This window comes from Arachis hypogaea, chromosome 9 (genome assembly GCF_003086295.3).
Source record: "Arachis hypogaea cultivar Tifrunner chromosome 9, arahy.Tifrunner.gnm2.J5K5, whole genome shotgun sequence".
NCBI lineage: Eukaryota > Viridiplantae > Streptophyta > Magnoliopsida > Fabales > Fabaceae > Arachis > Arachis hypogaea.
In genome coordinates this window covers 116,402,692-116,418,759 of record NC_092044.1, presented here as the reverse complement: position 1 = coordinate 116,418,759, position 16,068 = coordinate 116,402,692, and the positions used below count along the sequence as shown (strand labels likewise).

At 28.6% G+C, this 16,068-nt stretch overlaps 1 protein-coding gene across 1 annotated transcript; it reads right to left on the bottom strand.

Moving 5' to 3' along the window:
- Positions 1 to 6,999: 6,999 nt before the first annotated feature.
- On the bottom strand, positions 7,000 to 8,441 carry LOC114924468 (uncharacterized). Its single transcript, XM_029289071.1, has 2 exons — positions 7,473 to 8,441; positions 7,000 to 7,296 (listed from the first exon to the last, which is right to left on the bottom strand). Exons 1-2 carry the CDS (start codon positions 8,439 to 8,441, stop codon positions 7,000 to 7,002), a joined length of 1,266 nt encoding a protein of 421 aa, XP_029144904.1.
- Between the last annotated feature and the right edge of the window lie 7,627 nt (positions 8,442 to 16,068).

Here is a 16,068-nt window from a genome sequence, read left to right as displayed (position 1 = left end):
AAGAAGAAGCAGCAGAAGATGAGGAGGAGAAAGAGAAAGAGTTCTGAATTCACCCAAACGATTATAGAAATACACCCAAAAGATTACAGAAAATACACCCAAAGAATTTAAGAAAATACACCCAAAATCATGCATAATTCAGAACTCTTTCTCTTTCTCCTCCTCATCTTCTGCTACTTCTTCTTCTTCAAAAATGATTTCAGAGCTTGATGTCAAAAAACAATAGAAATCGAGAATAACGAAAAAAGAAAACAGAGAGAAAAGCACGTAAATGAAGAAGAAGAACGTGTAGCAAGAAGAAGAAGAAGAAGAAGGAGAAAGAGAAGACAAGAAACATACCTTGAATAATATTTCTTCGTTTTTTCTAGTGATTTTGATGAAGGAGAAAGAGAAAACGAAAAGAGGAGAAGAAATTTCAATAAAAAAAAGAGGGAGGAAGAGAAAAAAAGAGGAAGAAGAAGAGGAAGCACGGAGAAAGAAGAAGAAGAAAAAGAGGCACAAAAAAAAAAACGTGAAACGACATGAATAAAGCGCGTGTAAGTGATGTAAGAGTTGCAATACGTTTTGGTGGATTAGGCATTAATAAACTTGTAATAGTTACAAGCCCTAATCGCTTGTATACTGAACTTTTCTCTTTTATATATTATTAAATTTTATTTCTTATTTTTAATTAATATTAAACTAATGAAACTATTTTAAATTCTAAATTCGAATCAATTACAGTCTAGTTTAATCGGGTCAAAAAACTTGATTGCATTTTATTATCCATCAAATTCAAAATTAATATAATCAATCTATATTGATTTTAGTAAAAAAAATTGAATTATCTATATCCGTAAACATCACTAAACTTTAAAATAGTGTTTATTAAGCATTCATATGCACTAAAATGTGAAGACGGTGGCAAAGTGTCACCTATCTATAAACTTAACTATTCAATAATACAGTAATAACAATGGATTATTGCTTGCTTTCGCTAATTCCCTTCATTCTCACCCTCAATCTTTGTCCTCCCCTTAGCTTCTTCACTTTTTTTTTTCTTTTCTCTTCTTTTCTTTTCTATTACATTTAAAATAAAATTAAATAAAAACAAATTAATACATCAAATCTGCTACACATACAAACTTTTTTAATTTATACATATAAACTCTTATATTCTCTTATTGAGATTTTATATAATCTATTTGAAATAAATATCATCAAAAAGTAAGTAATAAATATTACTATTCGTTAACTTTATTTTCTCATGATCTTTTATAATTTAATCATCTTAAAATTGAAAACAGACCAAAAAAAATCGTAAAATTAATAGTCTAGTGTAAGAATATTTAAAACCGATTCAAATCGAATAAAATCGACTAATCGAACCAAAAAAACCAAAAATCAAATAAATTGAAAACTGAAAAAGCTGAAAAAAAATCATATTTTATTATTTTTTTGTGGTTCAATTCAATTTTCGATTTTAAAACTAAAAATTTTAATGAACTGGTCAACTAAAAATTTTAAAAAAAATCATTAGATCACCAATCCTTTGTCATTATCCCACCCCAAATCAGATGCACTCAAAAAAATTCTAACCTAACGGCACTAAAAAAAATCTCTCTCAGGTTCTAGCAGCGCCGAACCCAGCCCCTTCCACCACCAGCGCCAAACCCCTTCTTCTTTTTGTCGCTCACCATCGTGGGCTCACTAGATAATCATTTTCTGGTTCACTCCCTATCTTTTCTTTTTCGCTGATTACCTCAATCCCTCTCTCGTTCTAGTGTCCACAATTATTATCTACTCTATCAAGACGGATATTTCTTTCTCGATATGTCTGACCAAGTTGAACATTCCAATTTATTGTAAGAAGAGATTTAATAGCATCCACTAAAAATAAAGTGGTTAGTATGTTGAGATTCACATGTTCTCTCTGGCACAAGCAACTTGATGACAACTTTAGAATAAACATCCAAAATGATCTGATAATAACCAAGAAGTAAAACTATAAACTAACATTAATTTGTTTCGTATCAGAGCTGATATCTTTTCTGTGAATAATATAATATTTTTTTATTTACTTAATCTATTAAAAATAGATTTTTTTAAATTAATTAAAATAAGGTGTCAATTTCGTATAAATATTTTTTCTCTTTTAAATTAATTTATTATAATTATATTATAATTAATATTTAATAAATAATATATAATTATACTAATTTAAAAAATATCTTCACTATAATTATATCAAATTAATATTCAATACATTATTAAACTAATTATTAATCAGAAATATTTTTAATCATTTTAATTATATTGATACCATTCTAATTCTCATTCATTATACAATAATTTTATTAGTGGCAAATTGTTACGTTAATAGTGACACATTTATAATAATAATAATAATAATAATAATAATAAATATCAATAATTAAATGCTAAAATAATTGTGAAACATTATCTACCTAACTTTAATTAGTTAACAAATTTAATTTTAGTTATTATGTTTTATTTTTTACATAATTATGTTAATTGCCAATCATTATACATTAAATTAGCATTTATAATTGTACATCAAATCAGCATTTAATACATAATCATATTAATTGTCAATAATTTTAATTTTCAATTATTATAATATAATTTTAAATTAGTCGTAATTTTCAGCAAGTTAATATTGATATCTACCTTAAAAAATAAAAACAAATTAAAAATTTATGATTTTAATAATGATAAAAATGTATATGATATGATAATGACTTATTCAAAATCGGCAAATATATATGATGTATAACATAAATAATAAAAAATCAACTTAATAATAATTAATTTATATAATTGTTTTTATTCTAATAAAGGCTATATATAGTATTTTTTGTGGTTTCTAAGCTTAAATTTGAAGGTAGAATAAAAATATATTTTTCGTTTTTTATTGGAATTAATCCTTTTAAGGTACAATTTATAATTTTTTATATACTCATTCTATTATATTATTCTTTTGATAATTTAATGATTGTTCTTACTCCAACTTATTCTTTTCGTCTAATGTTTCAGTGCGATTGTCTTTTACTGTAATCGTTTACAATGCACCACATCCATCAAATCTATGCTAAATTTCTCATATCCTCATTATATATTTTATAGATGATTTAATTATTATTATTTAATTATTTAATAAAAGAAAGACAAAAAGTTAATTTCAAATAATAATAATAATAATAATAATAATAATAATAATAATAATAATAATAATAGAATTAGTTACTTAAATAGATAAAAGTACAATATGCGTTAATATTTTAATTGATTTTTATTTTAATTTATGTTTAAGAACCAATTATCAAAATAGATATCCAATACAAAATTTTTTTATTTACTGATAAATATTAAAGTGGAATTGAAAAAAAAAACAGAGATATAACCTTTAATTAAATAAATTTATTAATTAAATAATGTTACAATAATATTTTGTTTTTATTAAGTTAATTTAATGTATAATTTTATCTTATACTTTTAGATATAAATTAGAGTCTAATTTTAATTATTGATAGTATAAAATATTTTATATAATTGTTTAATTATGTCTATTTTTTTAGATTATCATTTAGGTGAATACAATTAATATAAAAGATAGTTATTTTTTATGATATGATATTACATCATTGAATATTTGTGTACAACTACTTTACTCTAATAATGTATCAAAATTATAAATTGTACCTTAAAAAGATCAACTTCGATGAAAAACGAAGAATACATTTTTATTCTATGAAGTAGTAAAAGAAAAATATAAATATAAAATTATAAGTTGACTCTCAAATTTAGATTCATGTACCACAGAAAAACACTATATATAGACTTTAGTAAAACAAAAATAAATATGTAAATTATTTATTATTAAGGTAATTTTTTTATTATATACAATAATTACACATCATATATTAATTTTGTTAAAATTATATAATTTTTCATAAGATGATTAGAATCATTATCTTCTATCATAATCAGAGAAATTCCGGACAATGAATAAGAATATTATACTTGATATACACATATTGAAATAGAAATATATGTCTTGAAATTTAGAAATATAAATTTTATTATATCTTCCTAAACAAACCTAAACAACTCTACACTAATAGCCCGTACCATGTCGTATTTTTCAAGACTTATATTTAGGAACAAATAGAATTTTAATAATAATACACATGTAATTGAAATAGTTTATATACGGATTTTTTAAAATAATAATAATAATAATAATAATAATATTATTATTATTATTATTATTATTATTATTATTATTATTATTATTATTATTAGATAATAAATAAGAATTAGAATTATATTAATATTTTTAAAATTAATATAATTAAAATGACTAAAAATATTTAAAATTAATGTGCGTTATTAATATCATAAAATTTGATCATTTTATGATTAGATTCAAATATTCTTATCATGATTACTACAACCGGTGTAATTATCATATTATTATCATATATTATTATTATTATTAGAGTAAATTACCAATTATGCTCCCGAATTTGTAAAACGCTGACATAAATACCCCTAATATTAGTTAACGACAATCATACCCTTGAAAAAATTAAAAACAGAGCAAATCTGCCCAACTGTGAGGAGAACCCTTCTCCGTTAAACGGAATTTGGTGATGTGGCAAACGGAAATCCAACATGGCATCCGTATTAGGCTCTCAATCCCTTCTCTTCCTTATATAGTATTAGGTGAGAACATTTTCCCCAATTTGAGCAGCCAGCAAAACCCTAACCAGAGCCATGCATGGTGGAAGCAGAGTCATGTCAAATTGTAATCGAAGGACACAGTCTATAGAAAATTGTAGCTCTGAAGGGCTCGAAGAACATGTGAGCAAGCCATATGATGGGACATGCTTCTGCCGTCTTCAGGTGGTGGCCTTGAAGTCGAAGACGAGGAGAAATCCAGAAAGATGGTTTTTCAGGTGTCCTATGTGAAAGGTATGTATGATTTTTCTGCTTCATTTGTCCCCCCATCTCCCCCGGTTGAGAATTGAGCTTGATGAACTGTATCTGTGTTGGGCAGACGAAGAACACTGGGTGCCATTATTTTCAGTGGATGGATGAAACTATTGAGGAATCTGCTGAGGTGGAGGAATTCTCTAATAATGGCACAGTAGTATACAATACATGTGGAGTCTTGAAAGGGAGGTTTATCAGTATTGAGACTGAGACGACACACATAGATGGAAAGATGTTGATAGAGCAGATGAAGAGAGTTGAATTGCTTCTGTGTTTCATTCTGGGTGGAGTTGTACTGAGTTTATGTATGAGTTCGATTTATTTGGTTAGATAGGACAAGGGATGACTGTAGGACATGGTTTATTAATGAATGTTAATTGTTATTGTTGCTTAGAAGTTATGTTGACATTGTTGTGGCTATTTAGTCACTTGTTAAGGAATTGGATCTGTGTCTTGAATTCGATTGCATCACTAATAGAAACATGAATTGAGTGAAGTGAATCTAACTAAAGAAGTAACTGAGATATGTTAACTAATTTCAAATAGACCTAAGAAATAAAAATTGGTAAAGGCACAAGATTAACTAATTGGTCTGCATAAGATTAAGCATTAGAACTAATTGTTCCATCCAAAATACTATATACTGACTAATCAGTCTTAATACCAGACATCAAAATATTCAAATTGTCCAACAAAAGGCAATAACCAACCATACTAAATATCAACATACAACCCAAAAACTAGATAAACTATTGCAACTAAACATTAACTTATAACCCAAAAGATCAACTAATTATGCACCCAAGTCTCCCTCAAGTTGAGTGATTTGGCATGAACTTTGAGAACCTAGAAGTGGTTGCTTTAGATGCACCATTCATGATTTCATTTGACACAAGTGGAGTCCTTGTGGAGTCTGAAACTCCTGAACCAGCAACAGCATTTGTAGAAGGTGCAACGGGACTTATCTGTGGGGGCCTAAATGGTGGGTTGGGCCTTGGAGTGGCTGATGGGCCTGGAGCTGTGGGCCTAACATTGGGTTGGGCTATTGGAGCTGTAGATGTGGGCCTCATAATCGGTTGGGCTAAGGGGTGTCTCCTAATAGGCATCTTTGCCCTGGATCTTTCCTTGGTAGTAGATGCAGCAGCAGTCGCAGCAGCATTGGAGGGAGTTTTAGATCTTGGTGCTCTCCTTGCAGGGTTGGATCTAGCAGCTCTCCCTCCTTCACCATGACTTGTTGAACCGGATGTGTTCATATTGGCCTACAATAAATGAAGTCTAATTAGTACATGTGAATTTACTGTAAACAGCAATTATTGAGAAATGAGCTACCTCTTCATTAGCTTCATACTGTGGATGGCCTTGGGTGAGCTCCTCTCAACTGCATCCATGGTTTCTTCCCAAAACATCTCCTGCTCTGAGTCTGACATGTCTTGTAAGCTCCTGGGTGGCACAATTTCTCCTGTTGCCAGCTGGCCTGCTTGAGGTGCTTGTTGTGCATCTTCATCTTCCTCAGCTGCAACATGAGTCTTTTTATCAGGACATGTCCTGAAATTATGTCCCACCTACGAAGATAACATCATTTCAAGCATCAACAGATGAGAACAGTCAACAACAAGAGGCATTGAACAAGTGAGTTTTTATTTACCTTTTTGCAATATTTACAACTTGTTTTTCCATAGCTCCTCTTGATTTTGTACTGGCTCCCACTCTGTCTCTCTGATTCATGTCGTGCTCTCTTCTTTGTAGGCCTTCCTATTGGCCTCTTATAAGGTGGAGGGAGACACGGCAGCCCTTTTGCATCAGCCCAATATTCTTGACTAGGGACAGTGTTGATGTGAAATTGGTATGTTCTATTGTATGCTTCCATAGTCCGCCAATGGTAGGCGTAATCTTCTGGTCGTTGATTTTTTCTTTGAATTGCAGCAACTCCATGACAGTAAGGCAGACCTGTCAGTTGCTACTTTCTACAAGTGCAAGTCCTTTCGTGAGTGTTGAACCGAACTATTTGACCATGCCTTCTAACTTCAAAGACATTGTGCTCATCGTCTCCCACCCATTGATCTTGACCAAAGTTTCTTGCTCATACTTAGACAGATATTCCCAAGCAGAAGTATTAATTCTCTTGATGGCATCCATACCTTCATTAAATTCCTGATCAGTCAGTGCCCTTGCACATTGAAATATCAACTGTTTAAGTTCTAGGTCTTTCCAACGATTGTTAAAATTCCTCCACATATGCATAGTACATAACTTGTGTTTAACCCCTGACATAACTTCTTGTAGAGCAGATATTAGCCCCTGTAAATAACTAAGTTAGACATCATATACTATAAAATAATTGTACACACAATTTAGGAACTAACTTTCTGTTTGTCAGACATGAAGTGCCAATCAAATTGCCTATGATCCCCAATATCATCCAACAAATACTCTAGGAATTCTTTTCAATTGGTCTTTGTTTCTGCATCAACTACTCCATATGCAACTGGAAATAGATGATTGTTGGCGTCCTGAGCAACCGCTGTCAGCAGCTGCCCTCCAAAATAACCCTTCAAAAATGCTCCATCAAGGCATAGGAAAGGCCTACATCCTTGCTTGAATCCCTTTTTGCAGGCATCTAGACAGATGTATAGACTTTTAAACTTAGATAGCCCCTCTTGTTGTGGGGTTGTGCTCATACGGCAAGTGGATCCTGGATTGGCCTTACGCAGCTCAGTCAAGTAAGTCCTTAACTTCAAATATTGTTCCTTTTTTGTACGCTTGATGACATCCTTAGCCTTCTCCATTGCCCTAAACATCATCCTCTCTCCGACACAAATATCAAACTCAACTTTGAACATATCTCGAGCCTCTCTATGGGACAAGTTAGGACATACCCTAATCTTGCTAATCAACTCCTCGGCCACCCATTTACAAGTGACTGACCTGATTTTATTACTCCTAGGACATGTATGCTCATCAACCAATATTTTTATTTGGTAACTAGGTGGCTGGTTTCTCCTTACATAGTAAACTTCCCATGGACAAGTTTCGTTGTAACATATGACCCTGCAACTATGTGGTTCAACCTTGAAAAAAAATGCCTCTCTGTCCATTTGAATACTATACTTCCTGACTGCATCCTTAAACTGCTGCATCGTGCCAAACTCCATTCCTAACTCCAGTCTAATTTTGCCAAACTCTGTATCAGGATTATGCTGAGGGAATACTGGATTTTCATCCACAGAATCAGAATCTGGTGGGGTGTGCAGCTCTTCAGAATGATACTGATATTCAATAAGCTCTTCATCATGGTCATTTGGGTTAGGAACAACCACCCTTGGGGCCTGATTCTCTTCCTTAGGTGGCAGAATCCTCTGGCCGGATTGACGGGGTCTTCGATGAATCCTCCGACCTTGAACCCCACAAGAGGCATCCTCATCTAATTCAACAACATTACGCATTCATATGATTAGGTTATTAATTAACGGACAGTTTACGGCAAATACATTTACAATAAAAAAAAACATTATTACTAGGATCTACAATTCATATACTAACTAGCATGTGCATCACTATTGTTTTGTGGTGCAGGTTGATCTCTACCAGATGGTTGGGGCCTCGCATGTTTCTTCCTGCGTTTTCTTTCCCTGCCATCAACTTCTTCAGCATTAGATAGTCTCCCATGGTCTTCAACATGTGTCTACTGATTGTCTCCTAAATTGGGGGCCTCATTTTCAATTGTTCCAGCTTGAGTTTGATTAGAAAGGTTTTCAGTACCAGCCTCCTCTGGCAATGCTTCATCATAGCCCCTTTGTTCAACGTTTGTTCATCCTCTTCTTGTTGTTGCTCCTCATGCTGTGGGGGATCCTCTTGTTCATTTACTTCATTTAATAAAGGAGCTCCCTCTACTTCTGTATGTTCAGATCCTTCCTCCTCTTCATTTTGTTGGGGTTCCTGGTCATGATTTTGCTGATCTTCTAAAGGAGGCATGTCAACTTCTTCGTTAGCAAAAACCTCAGCCTCATTAACATACTCTGGATCCGTATCAACTAGATGCTTAAAATACAAGTGGACCCTGTATTCATTCCTCAGTGCAGTATCACACATCTTAACCACATCAACATGCCTTTTGAGCACATGTAACCCGTTAACTAAATCCATCCCTGGCTCCAACAAATAAACTTCATTATACCTAGTATAACCTAAATCTAGAAACAAGCCTTCAACAAGGAATAGATTATAAGTATCAACATGCACCCTCTCGATGATACTCACTAAACCACCATTATACTTCAGCACACCATCTGCATCATTCTCTATCCAACCCCGATGGTGATAAACAAATGTGATATGCGTATCCATCTGACAAAAATAATAAAAAAGTCATAATCAGCTAACACAACACATGAAAACACTATCATCATACTCCCATTGCAAACCCCAAACGACTGATAATAACAACAATGCAAACATAAAATGCTTACCAAAACCTTGGTTGATCGACGGCGACTTCTTCACAACGTATCAACGCCAAACGTGATACTGCATGTGACGTTGCCAAATCCAAGAAACGAATATAAAGCGACAATAGATGAAGAGAAACAGAGACGACCACCCACAAACTCTTCAGTTTCGCGCGTCCAACAAGGTCTTAGTTAAATATGGTGTTTCACTTAGGGTTAATTTCGTCATTTCATTTGAATTGGGCAATTAGGGTTTGTTGAATTGGGGATACATGGACAAAACGGGATTGAGAGCCTAATACGGATGCCACGTTAGACTTCTGTTTGCCACATCACCAAGCTCCGTTTAACGGAGAAGGGTTCTCCTCACAGTTGGGCCGATTTGCTCCGCTTTTAAATTTTTCAAGGATATGATTGTCGTTAACTAATATTAGGGGTATTTATGTCAGTGTATTACAAATTTGGGGGCATAATTGGTAATTTACTCTTATTATTATTATTATTATTATTATTATTATTATTATTATTATTATTATTGATAAGTAATTTAATAATGGATTAAATATTGATTTGATATAATTATAATAAAGATATGTTTCCAAATTAGTATAATTATGTATTATCCATTAAATATTAATTATAATATAATTATAATAAAGATTTTTTTTATAAAATAATTTAGAATAGATAATAGAAAAGTTCATTTTGGAGGGAAAACAGAGTCACGAGAGATCGACACCTCACCTTCATTAGTTGGGAGAAAACCCAATTTTAGTATATAAAGTAGATTACATGGATGTAAGCGTCCAACGAAAGGACAGTAAACTCTATTTTACCGAAAGATGATTGAATCTACTCATATATTATGACCAACCTAATAAAATATGGCCGGGTAAAGTTAGTTTTTTTGGGAGGAGCTCGATTTTTTATTGAGGAATTGTTTCCATGGAGTTTTGTAGGCCAAGTTCATGTTCTATCCCCTCCATACTTTCTACGTCTGCTCGAATGTCTTTGAAGTGGAGCACATAATGAGATTGAATTTCCTCAATTTATGTTCAGTTTTGGTAAATTCGTGTCTTACTCGAAGATTCAATTTCAACAATTGGTAATATATTCAAATTTTCTTATTTTAAATTTTTTCAAATTAAAATATTATTGACAATTAATGATTAACAATTAACATAATTATGTAGAAAATAAAACATAATAACTAAAATTTAATTTGTTAACTAATTGAAATTAGGTAAACAATGTTTGACAATTATTTTAGTATTTAATTATTGATATCTATTATTATTATTATTATTATTATTATTATTATTATTATTATAAATGGGTCACCATTAATGTAATAATTTGCCACTAATAAAATTATTGTATAATGAACGAGAATTAGAATTGTATCAATATAGTTAAAATGATTAAAAATATTCGTGATTGATAATTAGTTTAATAATGCATTAAATATTGATTTTATATAATTATAATAAAAATATTTTTTTAAATTAGTATAATCATGCATTATTTATTAAATGCTAGTAATATAATTATAATATTGTAATACAATTATATATAATAAAGATATTTTTTTAAAATAAATTTAGAAGATATAATAACACTTTTATTTTAAAAAATAAATTCATGAAAAATTAACACTTCACTTTTATTAATTGAAAAAAACTCAATTTTAGTATATTAAAAAATAGATAAATTTGTAAAAAAAAGTGACACTTCTTAATTTTTGTATAATTTTTTTATTTATCTTATGCTATTTTTTTATTTTTAAAATTCATTTCTGATATTAATATTATGTTAAACCACTCATTTCAAATATTTTAATCGATAAAAAAAGACAACATAAATAATTATATATTTAACGAAAACAACTGCATGATGATTAGAGATACAATAATACTGAAAATGTGGCTAAAGCAATGCCAAAGACAAGGCTGCTTTTGCTGACTGCAATCAATTATACGCGTATATAGCTGCAGAGCACCAGCAGTGTTTCACATAAACACTTCAAACTGAGTGAGAAAAGAAGATCAGAAGATGAGGATATCATCAATGGTGGCACTATCAATAATGGCGTTAACTTTGGGTTCAGTGCTTCATGGTTGCATGGCGGAGCTGCCGCCGAAATGCAAGATCGGAGATTTGTTGCCGTGCAAGCCGGCCGTGACACTGCCAAATCCTCTGCCGCCGTCGGAAGTTTGCTGCTCGGTGCTGTCAAAGGGAGACTTGTTGAAATGTCTTTGCCCATTCAAGGAATCTCCATTGTTGCCATCGATGGGGATTGATCCAAATCTCGTCGTGCTGCTCCCTAAAAAGTGCCACCTTCCTCAACCTTATATATGTTTATTATAATAATCCTATCAAATCATTATTACTACCAAATCTGCTATCTATCTGTAAATTTAACTATGCAATAATACAGTAATAACAGTGGATTATTGCTTTCATTAATTAATTCCCTTTTCACCCTCAATCCCCCGCCCCTTTCTTCTTTCTCTTTTTCTTTTCTTTCATCCTATATTCATAAGGGGAATGCTCTTGTCAAGATACATAAAAGGTTTTTATAAGTTTACCTATCGTATTATTATTAGATATATTAATGAATTAGTTATTTTTTTATTTTTTAATAAATTAAAAAAATTGATTTTTTTATAATAATAATAAAAAATTCAATTTTTTAGAGATTTAATTGTATTTTTAAATTTTAAGGATTTAAATTTCCGCAAAACAAAAAGTCAAAGATATATTTATCTTTTTATCAAAAAATTTAAAAACATTCGATTTAAATTGTGTAATCCAATAAGATCAAACCTGATTTAATAATTATAATACAGACAATTAGATTTATTATTGTTACTATAATAAATCGATTTAGTTCTAATTTATTAAAAAATAAATTATTAATCGATTTAATAAAAATGTCCAATAATAACATAATACATATAAATATGGATTAATCTCTACATACAAGTGTTTTACATTTACAAGTTTTACAAGTCTGAACGAAACTCACTTATTAAACAGTTACAGAAATACACCCAAAAGATTACACAAATACACCTAAAGAATTAAAAAAATACACCCAAAACAGGAGGAGACAGTATATTTCTTCTTGAAATCTTTTAATATTTTGCTGGTTAAGGATGAAGCACATGACAGTGACAATCTAGAAGAAAAACCTAGAAGAACAGAAAAACAGTATCTTGAATAATGTTTCTTTCTTTTTTCTGGTGAATCAATAAACCATAGCCATCCACCGGTTTGAGCGGTTTGAGCGTTGCCAGTAGATCTCCTATTTCGGAGAACGAGTCACAGAAACACTTAGTGCATGTTTGGGCGCCATTATTTTGTTTAAAAAAGATCTTTTTTTAATGAAAAAAGATCTTTTTTAATTTTTTAACGTGTTTGGCAAATTTTTAGTAGTAAAAGTAAAAGTACTAGTAAAATCAAAAAAAGATCTTTTTTGAGAAGCTGTAATTTACATCTTTTTTTAAAAGATCTTTTTTCCTTAAAAAAAAGATGTTTTTTATGTAATAAATAAACAAAAAAGTACTTTTATATCATTATACTCAAACATAATTGATAGATAAAAAGACCTTTTTACATGAGATATCCAAACATAAAATTACTTTTACTTCTCTATAAGATCTTTTAAAAAAAGATAACTCAAAAAAAGATTTTTTTTTAAAAGCTCATCCAAACAAGCCCTTAATCGTGAACTTAGAAGTTGATGATCCATCATTGCAATCATATTGATGGCAAAGGGAAGCCACGTGTACAACATCTACAAGCGCAAAGAGTTTAGTGATTTCAAGCACAACAAAAAATAATTACCTAACACTAATTTTTTTCAACACTAGAGTTGTGATTGCAGTTATCTTGAATGGCGAGTATGGCGTCAAGGAAGAAGTGGCCGAATGGAAGGGGCGCGTAGTTTTTTTTTTTTTTATTTGAAGCAACTTGTATAATTTATAAGCTAAAAGAACTTGTATAACTTATAAACTAAAAGGGTTTGTATGTGTAGCAGATTTTTATAAATATTTTTTTTAAAAAAAGACATTTTTAATATTTTTATTAAATGATCTCTTTGTCATAATTTCAATTTTATTTAGATTTTAAGATAGTATTGTTTAGTGTCTATGTATCTACTAAATACGAATACAATAGCACTCGTTACCAAAGATACGGTAATAAATTCTAATTTTATTTAGGTTTGTATTGTTTAGTGTCTATATATCTATTAAATACGAATACAATAATATTGTTACCAAAAATACGGTAATAAATATTCATCGTTTGTTTGATGAGAAATAGAAGAAATGTAGTAACATATATAATTTTTGTTTATTTTTTAATAGCTTTAAGTCTAGATAAATGTTATTGTAAGCGAATTCTATTGTGAATAATCAACCTTTCAATAATTTTATACGAAAATTTTTTAAAATTAATTATAAATAAAAAATAACTAAATTAAATTTTGGATGATGAAATTAGTGCATATTTCAATAAATATATCTACAAAACAAGACTTGCACATTAATTAAGAAAAAGAAATGGTTATAGGAACACTTTCAAAAGACTTATCCTGTTCCTTTTTTAAAAAAATAAATAACCAAACATTTTTGGAAAACAACAATGCTAGATAGCTTCGGTTGCGGTAAGAATTGACGGAGAAAAGAGAAGAGAATATAAGAGAGAAGATTAGACGAAAAATACTGAAATTTTAAAGAAGATGAATATTTTTTTTAATTCTTAGATCTGTTTTTGTTTTGTTTTTTTAAATGATTTAAAATTTAAAATTATAAAATTAAAGTTAATTGAATTTTAAATTTTGAATAATTTAAAAGAATAGTTTTAATATAAAAAAATAATATTTAAATTTTTTATAAAATTAAATAATAAAATATTTTTTATTTTTATTAAAATATAAAGGTGTTTTAGTAAAAATAATGATATGATATATATTAAAAAATAAAAATTTAAATACTAATTTAACGTGAAAAATATAATTCATATGTCGTTGTTTTAATTTAATTTATTCACATTTTTATCATATTGGTATATATGAATTTATCATCATACCGAAGCAAACAACTTATATTTAAGCCATATTTTTACTTATAATGACATCATGTCAGCAATTTTACTTGGCAAGATTTGAAAATCAACCAATCATCTTTTAGAAAAAGATTTTAAAAAATTTAAAAAAAAAATTCTTATCATTATTATTCAATTAAAATATAAAATATTAATTAAATACAATAAATATACATTAAAAATGTCATAATAATAATAATAATTCTAAAAAAATTTTAGTTCCAAATATTAAAATTCTACAACTTATACATGTTAATACTCTTACTACTACATTATTTAGTCTATTTATGCATACTACATAAGACTCTACTACTCTTTATTTCTTAATCTCTTATGCCAAATAGCTAAAACTCCTTCAAAAAATTTTAAATTTGCCACCTTATTGTCTTACTACATACATTCAAATATATCATAATTATAAAATTAATTCATAATTTTATATTTATATATTTTAGTATTTTTCATTTTCATTCATTTTTCTAAATCCAAATAAGTTTAAATTTAGCATATTTTTTTATTAAGTATATTTAAATATATCATAATTATAAAATTAATTTATATTTTTGGTATTTCTCATTTTCATTTATTTTTTATTTTTTTAATTATTTACAACCCAAAGAATATCATATGAAAAGATAAAGTATGACAACTAAAACAAATATAAAAAAAGGGATATAATTTTATATAACTCTAATATAAAAGATTTATACTTTTTAAAAAATGAATGAATTTAAATTTTTAAAATAATAAATTATATTTTAAGTTATATTATATTTTAGTTGAATAATTATATGAAATTAATATACAAATTATCAAATAAATATTCTATAAAATATTTTTAATATAAAACAATTCAAATTTAATATTAGTTAACATATTGAATAATTATATGGAATTATATAGAAATTATCAAATAAATATTCTGCAAAATATTTTTAATAATAAACAATTCAAAATTTACATTAATTTATATATTATATAATTAATCTCTAAATAATATAACACTTATTAGAATATATTACATAGTATAATTAATTTACTTTTTCGTACATCGTGCGAATCTCATTCTAATTTATCTTAAACCACACATGATACTAAGATATAACTCACTTTAGTATATATATCATACATTAAACACAATATTGAAACTTTATTTAGTTTCTATTTCTCTGTCTCTCAATCTCAGTCTTTCTTCCAAATATAATTTTAGAAAAAACAACATCTAAATCTCTCGACACATAAGAAGAATTATAAAATTCTTCTTTTACAATATGTGATAGTGATGAACTTTAGAAATAATAATCTCTCTAAAAAATAGATCATATAATTACAAATGAAGCACTGAGTAATTTCAAAATATCAATTAAATATTTATCAGAAATACTTTGAAACTTATAAAATTTGATCACAATGAAAGATTAAACATAAAAGAAAGTTGTGTATTAAAAAAAAGGACCTATACCATTATTTATAGGCATTCATGCACCCATGAACATTAGGAGTGAGTGGAAAG

Excerpts from the sequence above, each read along its gene's own strand:
- LOC114924468 (XM_029289071.1), bottom strand. The coding sequence starts at position 8,441 with ATGCGTAATGTTGTTGAATTAGATGAGGATGCCTCTTGTGGGGTTCAA. Across the intron at positions 7,297-7,472 it reads TATTTCCAGTTGCATATGGA|GGGCTAATATCTGCTCTACA; the intron begins GTAGTTGATGCA and ends AGTTATTTACAG.